The 25,845-nt window shown below is 49.0% G+C and overlaps 1 protein-coding gene across 2 annotated transcripts in view; it reads left to right on the top strand.

Moving 5' to 3' along the window:
• Positions 1 to 25,845, top strand: part of DES (desmin) — a 58,033-nt gene that overhangs the window by 24,081 nt on the left and 8,107 nt on the right. For both annotated transcript variants that reach the window (XM_068246031.1, XM_068246032.1), the window contains exons 2-8: positions 4,493 to 4,553; positions 7,032 to 7,127; positions 10,331 to 10,492; positions 12,969 to 13,094; positions 13,178 to 13,398; positions 22,958 to 23,001; positions 24,379 to 24,473. In XM_068246031.1, coding sequence (XP_068102132.1) covers positions 4,493 to 4,553; positions 7,032 to 7,127; positions 10,331 to 10,492; positions 12,969 to 13,094; positions 13,178 to 13,398; positions 22,958 to 23,001; positions 24,379 to 24,473 — 805 coding nt within the window. The remainder of the gene's footprint in view (positions 1 to 4,492; positions 4,554 to 7,031; positions 7,128 to 10,330; positions 10,493 to 12,968; positions 13,095 to 13,177; positions 13,399 to 22,957; positions 23,002 to 24,378; positions 24,474 to 25,845) is intronic.

The following is a 25,845-nucleotide window of genomic DNA, read 5'->3' as shown; positions in this document are numbered from 1 at the left end:
CCGCTGAGCGGCGGCATCCCCCCACCCACTCCGATCGCCTCCGGCGATCAGAGTAAGCAGGAAATCCCATTCAGAACGGGATTTCCTGCAGGGCTTCCCCAGTCGCCATGGCGACGGGGCGGGATGACGTCACCGACGTCATGGACGTCGGGATGTCAGAGGGAATCCCGATCCACCCCTCAGCGCTGCCTGGCACTGATTGGCCAGGCTGCACAGGGGTCTGGGAGGGGGGGGGGTGGCTCGGCGCGGCGAATCGGCGGGTAGCGGCGGCGATCGCGTACCACACGCAGCAAATTATGCAAATCGGCCCATCGGGGCCTGAGAAATCCTCCTGCGCAGGTTACCCCGAGCTGAGCTCGGGATAACCGGCAAGGAGGTTACTAATGCTCAGCCTATGGCATCTGCTCTGCCGTATGTCTGCATCTGATTGGCTGTCAGAGTGGACCAGTTCTGCCCTGGTTAGGCGCCACTCAAAGACTTTGCCCAGAGCACCCTGCCTAGAAACACCGCTTCCCTGTATTCCACATTGCAACTCCGAAGCAGTCAATTTTGGGCACTCGCTCGCGCTGGAAGTTTGGGCACCACCATAGACGCCTATTGAAATATCAGCATTGAGGGGTCATAATCTGGGTGCCTCACAAATTATTTCAGTAGGCACCTATGGTGGCGTCTGAGAAATTACGTTTTTTTGGGGGGACGGTGGCGATTGGTGGTGGGGGGGGGAGGTTAAGGTTAGGCGTGGGGGAGGGGTATTTAGGATTAAGTGTCATGTAAGAAGCTTGGGGGGGGGGGGGGGGGGGTTAGGAGTTTTTGGGAGGGTTCTTTGCGAGAGTAACCATAGTAAAATATTATTATTATTTATTTATATAGCGCCAACATATTCCGCAGAGCTTTACAAAACAAAACAAAAATATGGGTATTTAATAACGATATTTTACACATAAGTAGTAAAACATTGGTATTGAATACTGATATTTTACTATCAGGATTACTGGGCACTTAAGTTTCCATGGGTCTTTTCTGCGATATTATTTGTATAGCATCTACATCTTCCGCAGCGCTGTACAGACTTGTCTTATCAACTGAAGAGAGAGGTATACGGAGGCTGCCATATTTATTTCCTTTTAATCAACACCAGTTGCCTGGCAGCTCTGCTGATCCTCTGCCTCTGATACGTTAAGCCATAGACCCTGAACAAGCATGCAGCAGATCAGGTGTTTCTGACATTGTTGTCAGATCTGACAAGATTAGCTGCATGCTTGTTTCTGCTGTTATTCAGACACGACTGCAGCCAAATAGACCAGCAGGGCTGCCAGGCAACTGGTGTTGTTTAAAAGAAAATAAATATGGCAGCCCCCATATACTTCTCACTTCAGGTTGCCCTTTAACCGTCCCTCAGAGGGGCTTTCAATCTAATGCATCTTGTAATGTATTTATCGTAGTCTAGGACAAATTTAGGGGTAAGCCAATTAACTTATCTCTATGTTTTCGGTATGTGGGAGGAAATCAGAGTGCCCGGAGGAAACCCACACAGACACAGGGAGAACATACAAACTCCATGCAGATAGTGCCCTGGCTGAAATTCAAACCCACTGCCCCAATTTGCAGGATGTATGCTCTGAACACTTATGGGACAGTATCCAGCTCTGATACTGTCATGGATAAAATTATCTCCCCCCTCCACCACCACCACTTCATCTAGCCTGAACTAGATCTAAAGAGAGCGATAGCATGAGTCAGAGCACTTGTGTGGAGTGGCAGCTGGGAGAGATGACTCTAGCAGACCAGCCCCGCTCCCCGCACCTTGCAGTCCACACTCTGCCGGCCGCTCCATATAACGACATTGAGGAATAGCAGAGTCCTCACACAATGTAAATCTCCGTCTGACTCCGCTCCCTACATGGCGAGCCGGGTGAGACTTTCTCACTGGGAGAATAAAACAATCCGCAGGATGAGCTCATGCCCATTCCTAAAATAATGGGAGGGAAGCCGCAATCACCTTAATAGGAGAACAGTAGCGGATTTCTCTATGAGGATAGTTCCTGTCTTTAGACATCAGAGAGTCCGCCTCCTCATCTATCAATAATAGCTCCAGAACTCTAATTTTTAGAGAGAACAGCCCGTATCCCCTGGTTCAGTGTTTATAAAGGGAATCTGAAGTGAAAATAAACGTATGATATAATGATTTGTATGTGTAGTACGGCTAAGAAATTAAACATTATTAGCTCAGAAACCAGTCTCATGTTGTTTCCAGTACAGGAAAAGTGAACCTCCAGACTAATAATCTACTCAGCAGCACTGAAAAGGCTTGGTGTTTCTTTAACAGTTTCACAGCATCAGAACTTAGTTTTTCTTACCAAAGCCTCATTTTTAGCTGCACAGAAGCTAAGCTCCGCCCCATCAAAGAAAACTGCCTGGGCATTTTTTCCCTGATGCTGTGCAAAGCATGATTGGATTTCTGATGTTTTTGTTCTCATTGCCAAGCAACTGGGAGGGGTGCTCAGGACACAGGACAGTTGGATCTGTGGCTCATGCTCCCTGTCACCTCCTTTCAACCAAAAATATGGCTGCCCTCATGAAATCCCAAACATTTGCCTGTTCTTTTAAAACAGGGTGGGTAAGAGATTATATTACATTATCTATTTTAATTAACATAACTAATGTAACTTAATGACAGTATGTTTAGGCTAAAGTTCCTCTTCAAAAAACTTCAGTTGTTATCTATGCAAAAGAGCTTCTTTGAGCTCTGCGACTTTATAAAGTCGTGGACTGTACTGTCTTTTGAAGCACTTATCTCAACTTTCTCTCATTGTTTCTTCTTTGTTTATGGTTTTTCTGCAAAAAAGTTCAAAAGGTCAATAGCCTGCTCTGTGAAATCATTTAAAATACTGAGTGTAATGTGAAAACTGCTATTATTAGAGAATGATGCAATGTTATAAAAAAAAAACTATATATACCTGAAAATAAAAATATGACACTATTTTTTTTGCCACTAATGTTCTATTAATTAAACGTACTACACAACCAATTAATTCTATCATGAGGTTTTTTTCGCTTCAGTGTCACTTTAACATTGTTGTAGTGGGTACAACTTTATTGATGACTGTGTTGGTCAAGTACCTCCTATTGATGGAAACGTCATTGAGTCCATCAACGTCAAGTTCCTGAATATATATTTATTAGGTGCTCTTGAGAACCGGCAATAACTTATTTTTTAAACATTTCATGATGCTTTTGTTTAACTATTTATACTTATTCAGTTTTATGTTGTAGTTCAGTCGTTATTCAGTCATGTCCTACTCTTTGTGACCCCCTCATGGGCCACAGCACACCAGGCAGGGGCTTAACTACAAATCATGGGGCAAAAGTTTGCTGGGGCCCCCTAAAGTTCACTCCCCTTCCCTTGCCTCCCCCTGGTGACTCTCACAGCCTGGGGGTCCATCTCACAAGGGTCATAAAGCAAGTGTGGTCATCACACCCATAACAAGTGTAGCCATAAAACTTGATTTGAAGGATGGACTCTTTTATCAGATGGAGAGAAGTAGCAGTTTGGCTCCCCTAACAGCTCTGAGCCCCCGTGCAGTCGCAGGGCCTGCTTCCCTCTAGTTACACCCCTGCCAGGCCACTCTATCCTCTACTGCCTCTTGAACCTTGTCCAAGCTCATGTTTGTTTCTGTGCCTTGAGATCTTGGGGGAGATGGCCTAAAACCTACAGCCTGATGGGAGTCTGCTGAAGTAGCGGTGGCCTGGAGGGACAGTTGGCGATCCTCATTGCTCTGGAGCGCAGTCTGGAGAGAGGGATGCATGTGAATAGGAGGGGGGCTGCTGCACATGAATGGGAACAGGAAGGATTTGGCTGGGTAGAGAAAGTAAACATTTGATCTTGAGTGGAACCAGTGATTGGGGTTGGATACTGTAGCATGGGAGTGTGTGTGTGTGTGTGTGTGGGGGGTGCGAGGGCAGAGGTGGACATAGGCCCGTGCAGCTGCACAGGGGCCCCATGTCCTCTAGGGCTCATGCAATTGCACCAGTTAGGACCTGATTATCTTCTAGGCTTGTCTCCATGTATTTCTCTCTGCAACTCAAGAGAAACAGTGTTAATAACTTGTACCCCAGTCATATGCAAGTTTAAAATGTGTGCTACATTCATACAGTGCCTACAGAATGTGACCTGGGTTCATGTACTTTTATCTTATCGGCATTGTTTGGATCCAACCATGATCTGTTATGACCACGCCCACTCACATGGGGCCCGCTGCATTTATTCTGCACAGGGGCCCATCGTTGGCTTTGTCCACCACTGTGTGAGGAGGTATACACATCCATGTCTGTGTAGGATGCGTTAAATACATTTAAAAGAAAAAGATACCAGGCAGACAGTCAGACTGGGCAGATTTGAGTCCCGATTCGCCAGCTCTAGTGTCATGTGACGTATTGTGTGTATGTAAAGGATCCGCACAGATCACTCATCAGATCTCTGTCCAACTCGCAGGTTACAGGAGGAGATCCAGCTGAAAGAAGAGGCGGAGAATAACCTGGCAGCCTTCAGAGCAGTAAGTAGTCCTTCCTTCCAACTCCGTGCCAGAGCTTGTTTGCAGCAGAAGCATCTCAGTTATTACCTGATTAAGACAAACTTCACCAGCCACATCCTGCAGCACAGGCCTCCACTGAGGCTTCCTGCAGTCTTCTCAGAGTTGTCAGTCTCTGTGCCCCTCCTCCTTACAGTCCGAACAGCAGGATGATGCAAGCCAAGCTGCAGAAGCCACACCCACAAATACTACTATCAAATCATTTAACACCTCTGATTCCTGTCAAGTGACCATATTTTTTAGAATAGTTTTAACTGTGGAAGCCTCAGGTAACACAGAAAAAATAGTATTGACACCGTGATTACTACATTTTCAGTAATCAGTCTATTTCTGTGTATGATTTGCAGGTATGCCCCTGGGTATAGCAGTACAGGGTTTTGGATTTTCTCAATCAGTTGCTATTGTTTTCCCCACCTCTGCTCACTCCCATATACATAGAAATAAACACTGTGAGATAATTGTGAACGATTATAATCATTCAGATGGAGGCTCTGCACATCCGTCCAACACCTGTCCATACTAAGGGCTCGATTCACAAAGGCGTGCAAACTAGGGTGCTAAGTAGTTTGCACGTCTAAAGCTGTTAAAGATTGCGCGCAAAATTTAGCGCTGCACGGTACAAGTACGCTTAGCACGCGAACAGTGCGACGTTTCGCGCACACCATGCATCGCTAAACCTTGCGTGTGCAAACATTTGCGTGCGTATTAGCGCGAGAAGCGGCTGTTTTCACGTCCTAAGTGCCTTTTCACAGCCGTGCTAACACTTAGCACCCTTTAGTGAATCACGGCCTAAGTGGGCTGTAACATTCATTAACATTACAGCCAATCATGTAATTAGTTTTTAGTTTCAAAATCTTTTTTATTAGGTGACGACAAGATCATGTACAAACATTTCTAATGTAATTAGAGATACGCGCCAGATTAGAATAAAATAATTAAGACCAGTTTAAAAAGGGAGGTAGTGGTGGACTTACAGTACCTCCCTCATGTAGACTCTTTTTGTAGAAAATGTATTTAATCGTAACTCCACAATTGCAATGCGTTTCTCGGGCATACACTCGCTTCATCAGGCTCTAACAGGAGTAACTGGGAGGATCCAGAGCAAACAGGCTACGAATTGATACAATAAGCTATAAGATAATTCATGCATAGGAATATTTGACACAAAATATAATTCTGAATAGTAGACAAAAACTAGTTAGATTGCTACCAGTGCATTGGATTGATTCTGTGCTAACTTACTACTGTACACTATCAAGAGAACTCGATTGTTTCCCCTTTTATGTTGTTCAAGTTACAGCCAATCAGTCTGCTGGAAGCAGTCATGCCATAAGTTGCTAAACTTCTTTTGCCACTTATCTGCACACATATGTCCAATATATTTCACACTGTAATGTATTGTAAACTATGCAGCTGCCTCGACCTGCTGATCCCCTCAGGTCGAGGGGAGACAGGCCAGAGGTATACATTTTAAAAAGTTGCAAGCTAATTTAGGTGCAGTGTTAAATAACGATATTACTAGCAATATCGGTAAATAACAATTTAAGCACAACGTTAAATATCAAAAAATGATAACAAAAACAGTAAATAACAATTTAATTGCGGTATTACATTATCGGTACATTTACTGATAATGTTGAACCTAACTATAACCTAACCTAACCTTTCCCTACTCTCACACAGAACCCTCCCCTGGTGGTGCCGAACCCTAAGACCCCCACTGGTGGTGCCTAACCCTAAGACCCCCACTGGTGGTGCCTAACCCTAAGACCCCCACTGGTGGTGCCTAACCCTAAAACCACCCTGGTGGTGCCTAACCCTAAGATCCCCCCCTCCCATGGTGCCTAACCCTAAGACCCCCTCTGTGGTGCCTAACCCTAAGACCCCCGTAGTAGTGTTTAACCTTAATATCCCCTGATCCCCACTAGCAATAATATGATAAATTTCAATTTAATTGCAGCTGCTGCGAAATAGCGTAACGGCTTTCTATATTACAATAAATACGGTAACAACTGCACCCACATATATCGATAAATAACAATTGCACCCATTTTTGGCGGTGACTTTTTCAACTGCTCCTGGCCGGAGGTCCGTTGGTCATCGGAAATTCGAATGACCTCGACTGGGAGCTTTTGAGCAAGATAGATTGATAGTTTCAATCAATTTTGCCCAGAAATCGATCTAGGTGACAATTGGGTTTTAGTTTCCATCGTTATGATTGAATCTGTGGGATCTCTATGTAATGTATGGGCACCCTTATGCTGACTACGCGTTTTATTGCAGCAGCTTGTGAGTCAGGCAGAGGCATCTATAATCAGACAGGTATTTAGGTCAGTGACAATGTTCCTGCGTGTTACACTCTCGTTCTGCTCCGTCTGTTATAATGCAAGTTCTAAGTTTTGTGTTGAGATCACAAGTTATATCTATTTCCTGACTTTTCAGGACGTGGACGCTGCCACGCTCGCCCGTATCGATCTGGAGAGGCGCATCGAGTCTCTGCAGGAGGAAATCGCATTCCTGAAGAAGATTCACGAAGAGGTAAGACTGGCCAGCAAAACATGGAAAGAAAATCTGTCAAAAATGTGCTTAGTAGGATTATAATTTTTTATAATTACTTAGTATTTATATAGCGCTAACATCTTCCGCAGCGCTGTACAGAGTATATTGTTCTGTCACTAACAGTCCGAGGAGCTCACAATCTAATCCCTACCATAGTCATATGTCTAGGTATGTATTGTGTAGTGCAGGGGTCTCAAACTCGCGGCCCGCGATACAATATTTTGTGGCCCTCGCCGGCAAAAGCTTCCTTATAATTCGCTTCAGTGCTCCCAAGTAATCCGCCGCATCCCCGCCGCTAAACGATCCAAATCGCCCGGGGGCAATCCGCAGGCATTTCCTGGAAGGGGCAGAGCTTTCAGCTTCAGCTCTGCCCCTCCTGACGTCAATGCCGCACGGATCGCCGCCTCTCCCCGCCCCCTCTCTGTGAAGGAAGAGTGAGAGGGGCGGGCAGAAGCGGCGATGCGCCGCGATTGTGAAATTCCTTATGCGGCCCAGCCTCATCCTGACTTTGCCTCCTGCGGCCCCCAGGTAAATTGAGTTTGAGACCCCTGGTGTAGTGTATGTATCGTAGTCTTGGGCCAATTTAAGAGGAAGCCAATCAACTTATCTGTATGTTTTTGTGACGTGGGAGAAAATTGTAAGTAAAACGCAAAAATATTATGAGAAATTGGATCCTACCGTGAAAATATTTTATTTAACAGATCTTGTGGTTAGCGCAAAAATAAATGACAATTTTGCAGTTTTAGCAAAGCAGACTTTCTATCCAATTCAACATTTAGCAATTCCAACCATTCCTAGTTAAGATTGTTGTTTCCCCTCAAACATTTGTTTTGTTATTTTGCCTCCAAATGTACTTTTGATGATGCTTATTGGCAAATTGGTTGTTATTAGCAACAGGAGCAAATACTTCCACACATTGAAGTGAAAAAACAACTTATAATATAAGGAATTGTATGTGTAGTACAGATTATAAATAGAACATTAGTAGCAAAGAAATTAGTCTCATATTTTTATTTTCAGTTATATAGCGTTTTTTTTATAGCATTGCATCATATGGTCATATTTGCAGTTTGCTCTGTCTTGTAGTTTAAAGGAAAACTTAAGTGTCCTAAAAAAAATGACTTGTACTCACCCGGGGCTCCCCTCAGCCCCCTGCAGCTGAATGGTGCCCTTGCCGTGTCTCTCCGATGCAGCTGGACTCGCCGGCGGCCACTTCCGGTTTGGCAGTCACCGGCCGACAGGCTGGGAACGCGGCTGATGAGCCGCGTTCCCGGCCGCAATAGCATTAAATAAGGCGCTATTGCGGCCGGGAACGCGGCTAATCAGCCGCGTTCCCAGCCTGTCGGCCGGTGACAGCGAAACCGGAAGTGGCCGCCGGCGAGTCCAGCTGCATCGGAGAGACACAGCGAGGGCACCGTTCAGCTGCAGGGGGCTGAGGGGAGCCCCGGGTGAGTACAAGTCATTTTTTTTAGGACACTTAAGTATTCCTTTAAAATCGAGAGTGTGGTTTGCAGAGCTTATATAACCCTTTGAACTTCTCTTCTCACTGAACCATATCTGAAGCTGTCTGTCGCTGTTTCTTTGATGTATAGTGCTCCAGAAATCAGCAACCAATTTGGTTGTGGAGCTCAGAGAAGCTTTTTTGCACAGATAACAACTGAAGTTTCTTAACTCTTCCTGTACTGGAAACAATATATGACTTGTTTCTTTGCTATTAATTTTCTATTTGTTATCTGTACTACATATACAATTCATTATTTTATACGTTTATTTTCTCTTCAGATTCCCTTAAAGACTGATCTTGTCATCAATATCAAATGACTAGAGTTAGTGACAATTAGGCCCAATTTACACGTAATTAGTTTGTATGAGTTCTTTTTTCTTCTCCATAGCAGTGCATTATGAATTTTTTTTCAGTTAGAACATGTATAGTGTGAACTGAGCCACTTGGAAACTAAAAGCAACTGATTAGGTGTAAATGGTGCCTTAGGTTAGGTTCACACATAAAAGGTGTCCAGTCCTGTCCTGTCAGTTTTTGACAGTTGGCATCAGTTTTGTATGAGTTTCTATGGATGTGTTCACACATAAATCTGTACATTTCCAGCCTAGTCATGTACTGTAAGTTTTGTATCAGTTTTGTACGTGTTATTACTATTAGTGCCTATAGCTATTATAGTGGGATTGCAGCTGGTTCAGGCGACACGACTGGAGGGGTGCCAGCTGGGTAGAGACCTTAGGATGTTTTACACCAAAATCGCAGAAAAATCGCAACCATGATATTTTTAAGGCGATTTTGCCAAAAGTTTGTGTGATTGCTCCCATAGTGTATGCAGCGCTTTTGCATTTGCAAACAGTGTGAATGCTCCCAGAGGGAACCACTTAACTATAGCGATTTGCTGATCGCCGACAATCACCAGTTGCAGTCAAAATGCTACGAAATCGCCCACAGTGTGAAACAATCCTTATAATTTATAGCTGTGATCCAGAGATTTTCACACTTATGAATTTCAATAAACTTCAGGCATTTTGCCATATCATAATGCCTTTTAATGCAGCAAAACTGGATAAGTATGTCTTGTTTGCCTGCGATATGAAAGGAGGCGTGGCACGTATTGATGGGTGAACTAAATATTTTGTGCCTATAGGCTACTGATGTGTGTATGCAGCTGTGCTTATCAACACATAAAGAGCAATACCAAGATTATTGTCACACCAGTATTATTATTAATATTACGGTATTATGGCCAAACACTGAACCGTTGCCTAGGTGCAACAATCTGACCACAGGAAGTGAGATAGATGAAAGTCTCTACACCTATATCCCAGTCAGTAAAAGCTTTCTTTGCTCTTATCGGCTATTATACAGTGAGGCAGAACATTTGTTCAGTTGAATACCATTTGGTCAGGTGACATCCTTTATTATCATGAAGTGCCCGTATCTAGGCAACACTTCAGTGTTTTGACAAGGGACTTGTTGCAGCCAAAAATCTAATGCAGCAATCATATGGTTTTATTTATCATGTGCTTGGAAGTGACAGGTAAATAGTGTTGGAAAATATGTAGAAACATGGTTTAAGGATGTATGAAAGATGTGTGGTCCTCCTTCAGACGGTCCATTCTTGTTGAATCAAGTTCAAAGGATTTGTTCAGATTGTGAAGTAATCTCTACTGTGTCTTCACAGGAAATCCGGGACCTTCAGGCTCAGCTACAAGAACATCATGTACAGATAGAGATGGATGTTTCCAAACCAGACTTAACCGCAGCCCTCAGAGACATCCGCTCCCAGTACGAGAGCATTGCGGCCAAGAATATCTCGGAGGCTGAGGATTGGTACAAGTCTAAGGTGAGGAGGAGGAGCTCTCCTGATGATGGAACATTCCCTGCTGTCATCTGTCTTGTTCAGCTATATGTCTGTATAAATATTGTGGTATATAGCGCAAGATATACTGTATACACAACCTTGTCTTTACCAATGGCCTCTAAGGTGGCCATACCATGATCGATTGTCATTTTGATCTATTTGTGATCGTACGATTAGATGCAGCAAGGGAGCAGTAGTAAATCGACTTCTTACATGATGGTCCTGCTGTAGACACAATAGTGATCTCAATGCCTTATCTCTAGAATGTAGATTGACTCTAGCTCTGCTGTAAACACAATAGGGATCTCTATGCGATATCTATGCTTTACTGTATCTCTTGTTCTGCTGTAGACACAATAGTGATCTCTATGCCTTATCTCTAGATTGGCTCTAGTCTGCTGTAGACACAATAGTGATCTCTATGCCTTATCTCTAGAATGACTCTAGTTCTGCTGTAGACACAATAGTGATCTCTATGCCTTATCTCTAGAATGACTCTAGTTCTGCTGTAGACACAATAGTGATCTCTATGTCTTATCTCTAGAATGACTCTAGTACTGCTGTAGACACAATTGTGATCTCTATGCCTTATCTCTAGACTGGCTCTAGTACTGCTGTAGACACAATAGTGATCTCTATGTCTTATCTCTAGAATGACTCTAGTACTGCTGTAGACACAATACTGATCTCTATGTCTTATCTCTAGAATGACTCTAGTACTGCTGTAGACACAATACTGATCTCTATGTCTTATCTCTAGAATGACTCTAGTACTGCTGTAGACACAATACTGATCTCTATGTCTTATCTCTAGAATGACTCTAGTACTGCTGTAGTCACAATAGTGATCTCTATGTCTTATCTCTACAATGACTCTAGTACTGCTGTAGTCACAATAGTGATCTCTATGTCTTATCTCTACAATGACTCTAGTACTGCTGTAGACACAATTGTGATCTCTATGCCTTATCTCTAGACTGGCTCTAGTACTGCTGTAGTCACAATAGTGATCTCTATGTCTTATCTCTACAATGACTCTAGTACTGCTGTAGACACAATAGTGATCTCTATGTCTTATCTCTACAATGACTCTAGTACTGCTGTAGACACAATAGTGATCTCTATGTCTTATCTCTACAATGACTCTAGTACTGCTGTAGTCACAATAGTGATCTCTATGTCTTATCTCTACAATGACTCTAGTACTGCTGTAGACACAATAGTGATCTCTATGCCTTATCTCTACAATGACTCTAGTACTGCTGTAGTCACAATAGTGATCTCTATGTCTTATCTCTACAATGACTCTAGTTCTGCTGTAGTCACAATAGTGATCTCTATGTCTTATCTCTACAATGACTCTAGTACTGCTGTAGACACAATCGTGATCTCTATGTCTTATCTCTACAATGACTCTAGTACTGCTGTAGACACAATAGTGATCTCTATGTCTTATCTCTACAATGACTCTAGTACTGCTGTAGACACAATAGTGATCTCTATGTCTTATCTCTACAATGACTCTAGTACTGCTGTAGTCACAATAGTGATCTCTATGTCTTATCTCTACAATGACTCTAGTACTGCTGTAGACACAATAGTGATCTCTATGCCTTATCTCTACAATGACTCTAGTACTGCTGTAGTCACAATAGTGATCTCTATGCCTTATCTCTACAATGACTCTAGTACTGCTGTAGTCACAATAGTGATCTCTATGTCTTATCTCTACAATGACTCTAGTTCTGCTGTAGACACAATAGTGATCTCTATGTCTTATCTCTACAATGACTCTAGTACTGCTGTAGACACAATCGTGATCTCTATGTCTTATCTCTACAATGACTCTAGTACTGCTGTAGACACAATAGTGATCTTTATGTCTTATCTCTACAATGACTTTAGTACTGCTGTAGACACAATAGTGATCTCTATGCCATATCTCTAGATTGACTCTTGTTCTGCTGTAGACACAATAGTGATCTCTATGTCTTATCTCTACAATGACTATTTCTGCTGTAGACACAATGCTGATCTCTATGTCTTATCTCTACAATGACTCTATTTTTGCTGTAGACACAATAGTGATCTCTATGCCTTATTTCTAGATTGTCTCTTGTTCTGCTGTAGACACAATAGAATGTGTTGCCTATTATATGACTTTAGTTCTTCTTCACACACTGTAGTGTGCTCTAGGATTATCCAAAAAGGCAGTCTAGGCAGGTGCCTGGGTCCTAGTGGATTTCAGAGGTCCCAACTGCCACTTTCTCTTCCATCTCAGGTTACCAAAAAGACCATAAGGAGCAGTCAAAGCTACTACCTTGCTTAGGGCCCCATTTCATTTTCATCCAGCTCTCTGTACCTCCTACTTGGCTTAGTTCTGTTATAGGTCATGTAGTGTTTCCTATATGTCTTGCTTCTTACTTGATCTCACAAGAGCAGCAATTTCTATCTGCAGGTATCAGATCTTAACCAAGCTGCACAGAAGAACAATGAGGCCCTGCGCCAGTCCAAGACAGAGCTCATGGAGTACCGTCACCAGATTCAGTCCTACACCTGCGAGATCGACGCCCTCAAGGGAACAGTGAGTATCACAGCCTAGGCTCCTCTCTCCACATGGTTCCCGCTGTCAGGGTGTGGCCTCACGCTGTAACTCTATGTTACCAGAACGATTCCCTGTTGCGCCAGATGCGAGACCTGGAGGAGAGGTTTGGAGGAGAGGCAGCCGGCTACCAGGATTCCATTTCCAGGCTAGAGGAGGAGATCCGCAATCTGAAGGATGACATGGCCAGACACCTCCGGGAGTACCAGGATCTGCTGAACGTCAAGATGGCTCTGGATGTAGAGATCGCCACGTACCGCAAACTGCTGGAGGGAGAGGAGAGCAGGTGAGGGACGGGGATGTAGAGATCGCCACGTACCGCAAACTGCTGGAGGGAGAGGAGAGCAGGTGAGGGACGGGGATGTAGAGATCGCCACGTACCGCAAACTGCTGGAGGGAGAGGAGAGCAGGTGAGGGACGGGGATGTAGAGATCGCGACGTACTGCAAACTGCTGGAGGGAGAGGAGAGCAGGTGAGGGACGGGGATGTAGAGATCGCCATGTACTGCAAACTGCTGGAGGGAGAGGAGAGCAGGTGAGGGACGGGGATGTAGAGATCGCCACGTACTGCAAACTGCTGGAGGGAGAGGAGAGCAGGTGAGGGACAGGGATGTAGAGATCGCCACTTACCGGAAACTGCTGGAGGGAGAGGAGAGCAGGTGAGGGACGGGGATGTAGAGATCGCCACTTACCGGAAACTGCTGGAGGGAGAGGAGAGCAGGTGAGGGACAGGGATGTAGAGATCGCCACTTACCGCAAACTGCTGGAGGGAGAGGAGAGCAGGTGAGGGACGGGGATGTAGAGTTCGCCACCTACCACAAACTGCTGGAGGGAAAGGAGAGCAGGTGAGGGACGGGAATGTAGAGATCGCCATGGATCGCAAACTGCTGGAGGGAGAGGAGAGCAGGTGAGGGACGGGGAAGTAGAGATCGCCATGGACCGCAAACTGATGGAGGGAGAGGAGAGCAGGTGAGGGACGGGAATGTAGAGATCGCCATGGATCGCAAACTGCTGGAGGGAGAGGAGAGCAGGTGAGGGATGGGGATGTAGAGATCGCCACGTACCGCAAACTGCTGGAGGGAGAGGAGAGCAGGTGAGGGACGGGGATGTAGAGTTCGCCATGGACCGCAAACTGCTGGAGGGAGAGGAGAGCAGGTGAGGGATGGGGATGTAGAGATCGCCATGTACCGCAAACTGCTGGAGGGAGAGGAGAGCAGGTGAGGGACGGGGATGTAGAGATCGCCACGTACCGCAGACTGCTGGAGGGAGAGGAGAGCAGGTGAGGGACGAAATGTAGAGATCGCAACGTACCGCAAACTGCTGGAGGGAGAGGAGAGCAGGTGAGGGATGGGGATGTAGAGATCGCCACGTACCGCAAACTGCTGGAGGGAGAGGAGAGCAGGTGAGGGACGGAATGTAGAGATCGCCACGTACTGCAAACTGCTGGAGGGAGAGGAGAGCAGGTGAGGGACGAGAATGTAGAGATCGCCACGTACCGCAAACTGCTGGAGGGAGAGGAGAGCAGGAGAGGGATGGGAATGTAGAGATCGCCACGTACCGCAAACTGCTGGAGGGAGAGGAGAGCAGGTGAGGGACGGGTATGTAGAGATGGCCACGTACCGCAAACTGCTGGAGGGAGAGGAGAGCAGGTGAGGGACGGGAATGTAGAGATCGCCACGTACCGCAAACTGCTGGAGGGAGAGGAGAGCAGGTGAGGGACGGGTATGTAGAGATGGCCACGTACCGCAAACTGCTGGAGGGAGAGGAGAGCAGGTGAGGGACGGGAATGTAGAGATCGCCAGGTACCGCAAACTGCTGGAGGGAGAGGAGAGCAGGTGAGGGACGGGAATGTAGAGATCGCCACGTACCGCAAACTGCTGGAGGGAGAGGAGAGCAAGTGAGGGATGGGGATGTAGAGATCGCCACGTACCGCAAACTGCTGGAGGGAGAGGATAGCAGGTGAGGGACAGGAATGTAGAGATCGCCACGTACCACAAACTGCTGGAGGGAGAGGAGAGCAGGTGAGGGACGGGAATGTAGAGATCGCCACTTACCGGAAACTGCTGGAGGGAGAGGAGAGCAGGAGAGGGATGGGAATGTAGAGATCGCCATGTACTGCAAACTGATGGAGGGAGAGGAGAGCAGGTGAGGGACGGGGATGTAGAGATCGCCACGTACTGCAAACTGCTGGAGGGAGAGGAGAGCAGGTGAGGGACAGGGATGTAGAGATCGCCACTTACCGGAAACTGCTGGAGGGAGAGGAGAGCAGGTGAGGACGGGAATGTAGAGATCGCCATGTACTGCAAACTGCTGGAGGGAGAGGAGAGCAGGTGAGGGACGGGAATGTAGAGATCGCCACGTACTGCAAACTGCTGGAGGGAAAGGAGAGCAGGTGAGGGACGGGAATGTAGAGATCGCCATGGACCGCAAACTGCTGTAGGGAGAGGAGAGCAGGTGAGGGACGGGGAAGTAGAGATCGCCATGGACCGCAAACTGCTGGAGGGAGAGGAGAGCAGGTGAGGGACGGGAATGTAGAGATCGCCATGGACCGCAAACTGCTGGAGGGAGAGGAGAGCAGGTGAGGGACGGGATGTAGAGATCGCCACGTACCGCAAACTACTGGAGGGAGAGGAGAGCAGGTGAGGGACGGGGAAGTAGAGATCGCCATGTACTGCAAACTGCTGGAGGGAGAGGAGAGCAGGTGAGGGATGGGGATGTAGAGATCGCCACGTACCGCAAACTGCTGGAGGGAGAGGAGAGCAGGTGAGGGACCGGGATGTAGAGTTCGCCATGGACCGCAAACTGCTGGAGGGAGAGGAGAGCAGGTGAGGGATGGGGATGTAGAGATCGCCATGTACCGCAAACTGCTGGAGGGAGAGGAGAGCAGGTGAGGGACGGGGATGTAGAGTTCGCCATGGACCGCAAACTGCTGGAGGGAGAGGAGAGCAGGTGAGGGACGAGAATGTAGAGATCGCCACGTACCGCAAACTGCTGGAGGGAGAGGAGAGCAGGTGAGGGACGGGAATGTAGAGATCGCCACTTACCGCAAACTGCTGGAGGGAGAGGAGAGCAGGTGAGGGACGGGGATGTAGAGATCGCCACGTACCGCAAACTGCTGGAGGGAGAGGAGAGCAGGTGAGGGATGGGGATGTAGACATCGCCACGTACTGCAAACTGCTGGAGGGAGAGGAGAGCAGGTGAGGGACGGGGATGTAGAGATCACCACGTACTGCAAACTGCTGGAGGGAGAGGAGAGCAGGTGAGGGACGGGAATGTAGAGATCGCCACGTACTGCAAACTGCTGGAGGGAGAGGAGAGCATGTGAGGGACGGGGATGTAGAGATCGCCACGGACTGCAAACTGCTGGAGGGAGAGGAGAGCATGTGAGGGACGGGGATGTAGAGATCGCCACGTACCGCAAACTGCTGGAGGGAGAGGAGAGCAGGTGAGGGATGGGGATGTAGAGATCGCAACGTACCGCAAACTGCTGGAGGGAGAGGAGAGCAGGTGAGGGACGGGGATGTAGAGATGGCCACGTACCGCAAACTGCTGGAGGGAGAGGAGAGCAGGTGAGGAACGGGAATGTAGAAATCGCCACGTACCGCAAACTGCTGGAGGGAGAGGAGAGCAGGTGAGGACGGGAATGTAGAGATCGCCACGTACCACAAACTGCTGGAGGGAGAGGAGAGCAGGTGAGGGACGGGGATGTAGAGATCGCCACGTACCGCAAACTGCTGGAGGGAGAGGAGAGCAGGTGAGGGACGGGGAATGTAGAGATCGCATCGTACCGCAAACTGCTGGAGGGAGAGGAGAGCAGGTGAGGGACGGGGATGTAGAGATCGCCACGTACCGCAAACTGCTGGAGGGAGAGGAGAGCAGGTGAGGGACGGGAATGTAGAGATCGCCATGTACTGCAAACTGCTGGAGAGAGAGGAGAGCAGGTGAGGGACGGGGATGTAGAGATCGCCATGTACTGCAAACTGCTGGAGGGAGAGGAGAGCAGGTGAGGGACGGGGATGTAGAGATAGCCACGTACCACAAACTGCTGGAGGGAGAGGAGAGCAGGTGAGGGACAGGGATGTAGAGATCACCACGTACCGCAAACTGCTGGAGGGAGAGGAGAGCAGGTGAGGGACGGGGATGTAGAGATGGCCACGTACCGCAAACTGCTGGAGGGAGAGGAGAGCAGGTGAGGGACGGGGATGTAGAGATGGCCACGTACCGCAAACTGCTGGAGGGAGAGGAGAGCAGGTGAGGGACGGGGATGTAGAGATCGCCACGTACCGCAAACTGCTGGAGGCAGAGGAGAGCAGGTGAGGGACGGAATGTAGAGATCGCCACGTACCACAAACTGCTGGAGGGAGAAGAGAGCAGGTGAGGGACGGGAATGTAGAGATCGCCACGTACCGCAAACTGCTGGAGGGAGAGGAGAGCAGGTGAGGGACGGGGATGTAGAGATCGCCATGTACTGCAAACTGCTGGAGGGAGAGGAGAGCAGGTGAGGGACGGGGATGTAGAGATCGCCACGTACCGCAAACTGCTGGAGGGAGAGGAGAGAAGGTGAGGGACGGGGATGTAGAGATCGCCACGTACCGCAGACTGCTGGAGGGAGAGGAGAGCAGGTGAGGGACGGGAATGTAGAGATCGCCACTTACCGCAAACTGCTGGAGGGAGAGGAGAGCAGGTGAGGGACGGGGATGTAGAGATCGCCACGTACCACAAACTGCTGGAGGGAGAGGAGAGCAGGTGAGGGATGGGGATGTAGAGATCGCCACGTACCACAAACTGCTGGAGGGAGAGGAGAGCAGGTGAGGACGGGAATGTAGAGATCGCCACGTACTGCAAACTGCTGGAGGGAGAGGAGAGCAGGTGAGGGACGGGGATGTAGAGATCGCCACGTACCGCAGACTGCTGGAGGGAGAGGAGAGCAGGTGAGGGACGGGGATGTAGAGATCGCCATGTACTGCAAACTGCTGGAGGGAGAGGAGAGCAGGTGAGGGACGGGGATGTAGAGATCGCCACGTACCGCAAACTGCTGGAGGGAGAGGAGAGCAGGTGAGGGACGGGATGTAGAGATCGCCACGTACCGCAAACTGCTGGAGGGAGAGGAGAGCAGGTGAGGGACGGGAATGTAGAGATCGCCACGTACCGCAAACTGCTGGAGGGAGAGGAGAGCAGGTGAGGGACGGGTATGTAGAGATGGCCACGTACCGCAAACTGCTGGAGGGAGAGGAGAGCAGGTGAGGGACGGGAATGTAGAGATCGCCAGGTACCGCAAACTGCTGGAGGGAGAGGAGAGCAGGTGAGGGACGGGAATGTAGAGATCGCCACGTACCGCAAACTGCTGGAGGGAGAGGAGAGCAAGTGAGGGATGGGGATGTAGAGATCGCCACGTACCGCAAACTGCTGGAGGGAGAGGATAGCAGGTGAGGGACAGGAATGTAGAGATCGCCACGTACCACAAACTGCTGGAGGGAGAGGAGAGCAGGTGAGGGACGGGAATGTAGAGATCGCCACTTACCGGAAACTGCTGGAGGGAGAGGAGAGCAGGAGAGGGATGGGAATGTAGAGATCGCCATGTACTGCAAACTGATGGAGGGAGAGGAGAGCAGGTGAGGGACGTGGATGTAGAGATCGCCACGTACTGCAAACTGCTGGAGGGAGAGGAGAGCAGGTGAGGGACAGGGATGTAGAGATCGCCACTTACCGGAAACTGCTGGAGGGAGAGGAGAGCAGGTGAGGGACGGGAATGTAGAGATCGCCATGGACCGCAAACTGCTGGAGGGAGAGGAGAGCAGGTGAGGGACGGGATGTAGAGATCGCCACGTACCGCAAACTACTGGAGGGAGAGGAGAGCAGGTGAGGGACGGGGAAGTAGAGATCGCCATGTACTGCAAACTGCTGGAGGGAGAGGAGAGCAGGTGAGGGATGGGGATGTAGAGATCGCCACGTACCGCAAACTGCTGGAGGGAGAGGAGAGCAGGTGAGGGACCGGGATGTAGAGTTCGCCATGGACCGCAAACTGCTGGAGGGAGAGGAGAGCAGGTGAGGGATGGGGATGTAGAGATCGCCATGTACCGCAAACTGCTGGAGGGAGAGGAGAGCAGGTGAGGGACGGGGATGTAGAGTTCGCCATGGACCGCAAACTGCTGGAGGGAGAGGAGAGCAGGTGAGGGACGAGAATGTAGAGATCGCCACGTACCGCAAACTGCTGGAGGGAGAGGAGAGCAGGTGAGGGACGGGAATGTAGAGATCGCCACTTACCGCAAACTGCTGGAGGGAGAGGAGAGCAGGTGAGGGACGGGGATGTAGAGATCGCCACGTACCGCAAACTGCTGAAGGGAGAGGAGAGCAGGTGAGGGATGGGGATGTAGACATCGCCACGTACTGCAAACTGCTGGAGGGAGAGGAGAGCAGGTGAGGGACGGGGATGTAGAGATCACCACGTACTGCAAACTGCTGGAGGGAGAGGAGAGCAGGTGAGGGACGGGAATGTAGAGATCGCCACGTACTGCAAACTGCTGGAGGGAGAGGAGAGCATGTGAGGGACGGGGATGTAGAGATCGCCACGGACTGCAAACTGCTGGAGGGAGAGGAGAGCATGTGAGGGACGGGGATGTAGAGATCGCCACGTACCGCAAACTGCTGGAGGGAGAGGAGAGCAGGTGAGGGATGGGGATGTAGAGATCGCAACGTACCGCAAACTGCTGGAGGGAGAGGAGAGCAGGTGAGGGACGGGGATGTAGAGATGGCCACGTACCGCAAACTGCTGGAGGGAGAGGAGAGCAGGTGAGGAACGGGAATGTAGAAATCGCCACGTACCGCAAACTGCTGGAGGGAGAGGAGAGCAGGTGAGGACGGGAATGTAGAGATCGCCACGTACCACAAACTGCTGGAGGGAGAGGAGAGCAGGTGAGGGACGGGGATGTAGAGATCGCCACGTACCGCAAACTGCTGGAGGGAGAGGAGAGCAGGTGAGGGACGGGGAATGTAGAGATCGCATCGTACCGCAAACTGCTGGAGGGAGAGGAGAGCAGGTGAGGGACATGGAATGTAGAGATCGCCACGTACCGCAAACTGCTGGAGGGAGAGGAGAGCAGGTGAGGGACGGGAATGTAGAGATCGCCATGTACTGCAAACTGCTGGAGAGAGAGGAGAGCAGGTGAGGGACGGGGATGTAGAGATCGCCATGTACTGCAAACTGCTGGAGGGAGAGGAGAGCAGGTGAGGGACGGGGATGTAGAGATAGCCACGTACCACAAACTGCTGGAGAGAGAGGAGAGCAGGTGAGGGACAGGGATGTAGAGATCACCACGTACCGCAAACTGCTGGAGGGAGAGGAGAGCAGGTGAGGGACGGGGATGTAGAGATGGCCACGTACCGCAAACTGCTGGAGGGAGAGGAGAGCAGGTGAGGGACGGGGATGTAGAGATGGCCACGTACCGCAAACTGCTGGAGGGAGAGGAGAGCAGGTGAGGGACGGGGATGTAGAGATCGCCACGTACCGCAAACTGCTGGAGGGAGAGGAGAGCAGGTGAGGGACGGAATGTAGAGATCGCCACGTACCACAAACTGCTGGAGGGAGAAGAGAGCAGGTGAGGGACGGGAATGTAGAGATCGCCACGTACCGCAAACTGCTGGAGGGAGAGGAGAGCAGGTGAGGGACGGGGATGTAGAGATCGCCATGTACTGCAAACTGCTGGAGGGAGAGGAGAGCAGGTGAGGGACGGGGATGTAGAGATCGCCACGTACCGCAAACTGCTGGAGGGAGAGGAGAGAAGGTGAGGGACGGGGATGTAGAGATCGCCACGTACCGCAGACTGCTGGAGGGAGAGGAGAGCAGGTGAGGGACGGGAATGTAGAGATCGCCACTTACCGCAAACTGCTGGAGGGAGAGGAGAGCAGGTGAGGGACGGGGATGTAGAGATCGCCACGTACCACAAACTGCTGGAGGGAGAGGAGAGCAGGTGAGGGATGGGGATGTAGAGATCGCCACGTACCACAAACTGCTGGAGGGAGAGGAGAGCAGGTGAGGACGGGAATGTAGAGATCGCCACGTACTGCAAACTGCTGGAGGGAGAGGAGAGCAGGTGAGGGACGGGAATGTAGAGATCGCCACGTACCGCAGACTGCTGGAGGGAGAGGAGAGCAGGTGAGGGACGGGGATGTAGAGATCGCCATGTACTGCAAACTGCTGGAGGGAGAGGAGAGCAGGTGAGGGACGGGGATGTAGAGATCGCCATGTACTGCAAACTGCTGGAGGGAGAGGAGAGCAGGTGAGGGACGGGGATGTAGAGATCGCCACGTACTGCAAACTGCTGGAGGGAGAGGAGAGCAGGTGAGGGACGGGATGTAGAGATCGCCACGTACCGCAAACTGCTGGAGGGAGAGGAGAGCAGGTGAGGGATGGAGGTGAGAGGCAGAACATTCACAATGGGACCTCATTGTCCCAAAAGGAACCGGCAGGTTCCTTGTTGTCAAGGATGATAGAGTTACTCTACAGAAACTCTTCAGGATCCATGTGATGAGGCCACTGATTTGTAAGGGCAAGCATCCACAGGTCAAAATTCACCTCCAATCAAGTCAATGATCTGATCCAATGATTGGTTTGTCCAAGAATTGGATTTGCTGCAGACTGACAGGAATTGAATGGTGACTTAAGCTGGCCAAGTGGCCATACATTAAACAATGCCGATGGCCACCTGACCGATCAAGAGATAAATCCCTTTGTGGTAGAATCTAATCAGAGCGGGATCTATTGCCTTCCCACACGCTGCAGACAGTTTTCCAAAAGATTTCAGCATGAAAGCAGCCTAGTGCCATTGCCTCCATCTGCTTGGGGTACTGATACACTTGGGGAGACCGGCCGTGGGTCCGTCAAGAAATCAAACCCCTTAATCACCATGCACCCAATCGAGCCCTTGACCAAGATTTTCCAGCAGCTGATTGATTGTTTTGATCAGAAACCGATTTAAGTGATCGATCTTTGCTAAATTCAATCATTATGATCATATCAAATGGATATCAATGCTGTCAGTAATGTATGGGCACCAGGGCCGGAACGAGGCAGAGGTCGAGAGAGGCTCCAGCCTCAGGGCGCAGTGTAGGTGGGGGCACAGCTCACTCAGCTATCATTCCCCTATTGGGTTTGTAGCAGAGAGAAATAAGAAAAGGGGATATATGGAAGTGACTGTAAGCCAGATAACTAGAGATGAAGGTGTTGGGGGCCCTGGGGTGCCTCTTAGTCTAATAGCAATCAGTGTGTGATGGCTGGGGTGGCAGGGATGGAGGGGCGCACTTTTGTGTCTCAGCCTTGGGTGCTGGAGGACCTTGTCCCGGCTCCAATTGGTACCCATAGCCTCGATTAGCTGTTGAGCAACCAGAGGTGCTGATACCATGTCGTTCCACATATACAGTGTATGTGTGAATGATAAATGCCCTCAATGGGTCTAGACATGGTCAATGATATGCTAATATTTCTGGAGGAGTTGATGCAAATTTAGTGTCCTCAGGAGCGTAACTACATGGGAGCAGTCACTGCAACTGCAGGGGGGCCCAGAGCTGTGGGGGGCCCCAACTACTAGCCTTCCCTTCCTCTGATACCGGGGACTATACATCAGATCAGGTGTATTTGTGGCTACACTTGTTATGGGTGTGAAGATCATGATGGCTACACTTGTTGTATGACCCTTGTGAGATGGGCCCCCAGGGGTAGGCAAGGGATAGGGTGTGAATGTTGGCGGCCCCTTTAAAGTTTTGCTGGGGAACCCCGTGATTTGCAGTTACGCCACTGATTGTCCTCACTATATGTATGTGTGCAGTAAACAAATGTGTTTTGTGTTTCAGGATCAGCCTTCCTATCCAGACATATTCCGCCCTTAGCTTCAGAGGTAAGTTTACCAAACATAAGTATCTGTCTTGTCATGAGTGCCTCACTGGCAGGAGCACATGTTGGTCTCGGCCAGCAGAGGAACAGTCCCCAGTAGGGACACAGACAGCCAGAGCCGGTTCTCTCATGAAGCAAGGTGAAACATTTGCATCAGGCGGCAGAGATTACAGGGGCAGCATTCTTGTACTGTGTGTTTACACTAACAGCTTGCAGTCAGAGTAGGAGGAGAAAAAGACTCACAGCCAGCCAGTGTGTTATTGTGTAGAGCTGCAGCATGTCATGTGAGAACATCAATTGAAGCAGAGTAAATTGTTGGGTGCTGTGCGATCATTCCAAATCGGGAGGGGGGGGGGGGGGGCATCCTTACAAGTTTGCCTCAGGCAGAAAAAAGTCTACAACCGACCCTGCAGACAGCACTAAAGCTGATCAGAGGTGATACCTCTGTACAGGGTCCAAAGATAACTGGTAGTATAAGGAATGGCCATACCACCCAACTTTTTTAGATTGGAAAGAGGGATGCTTTAGGCCCCGCCCCTGCCAAACCTCTAATCACGCCCCACCAACACATGGGCACACACTACAGGAGGCCCTACAAAGATGTGGCTGGAGAGTGTACTGGTTAAGGGAAATAGGAGATCTGGGTTCAAATCTCAGCTGTTCCTGTTCAGTAAGCCAGCTGCTATTCAGTAAGGAATCCTTGGGTTAGACTCCCTAACACTGCTACTGCCTATAGAGCGTGCCCTAGTGGCTGCAGCTCTGGCGCTTTGAATCCGCCAGGAGAAAAGCGCAATATAAATATCTTGTCTAAGGTGGGCACCGGGAAACTGGAATACACCTTGTAGAGAGTTAAGGCCCATACACACGTCGGATTTTTCTGAACGACGGGTCGTTTGAACGTCCCGTCGTTCAGTCGTTCGCACGCGGAATCAGACGCACGCGGAATCAGACTATCGTTCGCGTGATAAGACTGGTTTCCAGCGATCCGCCAGTCTTATCACCCGAACGATAGTCTGTACACACGTCGGATTTGACGTGTGAACGACGGAACGTTCAAACGACGGGTCATTCGCAAAAATCCGACGTGTGTATGGGCCTATAGGACACTCTTTGGGAGGGTGCACTAGAAACACCACCCTATTTCTTAGGCTCCTCCCTAACTGGCCCCTAACTAACATTTCCAAGGTAGGAACATATAAAGCAGCTGCTGGAAAAAGACCATTTCTCACTTGTTGAAATAAACAGGTCAACAAGTAAACAAATAAGTGCAATATAGCGGCTCACAGCTATATCTGTAAAAATGACACAGAACAAGTAGAGTGTACTCACCTTGCTATTGAACACTGAGTCATTTCATCCAATGTATGTATCTTTCCTGCAGAGACCAGCCCAGAACAGACTCAGAGTCAGAGATCCTCTGAAGTCCACACCAAGAAAACAGTCATGATCAAAACTATTGAGACCCGGGATGGAGAGGTAAAACTTCATACAGTATAATTCCTCCAATACGCAGCTGTCTCTATACTATATCTGTTCTCTGTCAGCTTCCTGTCCAACCTGGATGGACACTATTGCTGGGCTCATGTTCCCATCTGATATGAATGATGATAGAATGGACAGGTGTGATGTGGGCAGTTATGATACGTCTTTTGCGTGTGAGTTGATCACGTTTCTTGTGGCTGGAAGTTTGGCAAGGGGTGTGTCTTTTGTCCCAAAAATTAAACATATACAGTTTGTCTTAGCATACATAAAGGACCACTATTAAAATGTAAAATTTGAAATACATTTATATAAAATGTACATTTCTCTCAAAGTAAAAAACACTATAAATTACTTTTTGTCTTACGTTCCTGTCACTTACAGTAGGCAGTAAAAAGCTGACAGATCTGACAGAGTTTGGAGTCCATTTCCTCATGGGGTATTGTATTAGTTACAAAAGCACTTCCTGATAAGGCTCTATACAAAGATGCCAGCCAGCTTCTGTATTCGTTTCCCTATTTGGCAGTTGAACTGAGCAACAGCAGTTCAGTAAATGCTTTTGTATATGAAGAAATACCTGAGAATCCCCTTTGAGGAGATGGACTAATCCAAAACCTGTCAGACCTGTCTTTTGCTTCCTAGCTGGGCAGTGGCGTATTTAGGGGTGCATGCATGGCTCGTGCCATGGGCTCCACTGCACCATTGACGCCATGCCTGCCCCTGTGCCACCACTGTCTGCTGTGCTGCTACTCTGGCCCCTGGTGCTGCTGCTTCCTGAGCCCCACTCTCTATCACAGGCTGGGCCGGATGTCCGCAAACTGTGGGAAGGAGGCCAGGATTTCCTTTTAATACAAGGCTGCATCTTTTCTAAACATCTAATGGAAACTTGGCCCAGCAGCTGTAAATGGGTGACGTCACAAACCACATGCTCCGCATTCATGTCTCGCTGTTTACCTAGAATGGAATGAATGAGTCCAGATAGCGCAGACCATTTATTCATTCTACACGCCACATGTTTTCCATGTTACCATAAAAGTGATTTCAGGTTCTGATCAGAGCTGGATCATCCACAAGGCAAACCTGGCCAGTTGCTTAGGGCCTGGGGAGAGTCTAGGGGCCTGGTGGATACTAGCCCCCTCCTAATCTAACTGAAAAAGCCAGGTAACCAGCAGCAGGGGGCAAAAACAGCTATCTTGCCTAGGGCCTTATTTTATCTTAATCCATTTTGCTCTGACCCACCTGAAGCTTACATCAGTGCAGAAAGCTTACAGCAAAAAGTTATTTATAGAATTAAAGGACAGCTCTCTCTCTGTATCAAACTGCCCCAAACTCAGTGCACAAACTGTGGCCGGGGTCTGTGAGCTTCCCC

Source organism: Hyperolius riggenbachi, chromosome 7 (genome assembly GCF_040937935.1).
Source record: "Hyperolius riggenbachi isolate aHypRig1 chromosome 7, aHypRig1.pri, whole genome shotgun sequence".
NCBI classification, from domain to species: domain Eukaryota; kingdom Metazoa; phylum Chordata; class Amphibia; order Anura; family Hyperoliidae; genus Hyperolius; species Hyperolius riggenbachi.
The sequence above is the reverse complement of the archived record's forward strand: the minus strand, read 5'-3'. Positions and strand labels throughout refer to the sequence as shown.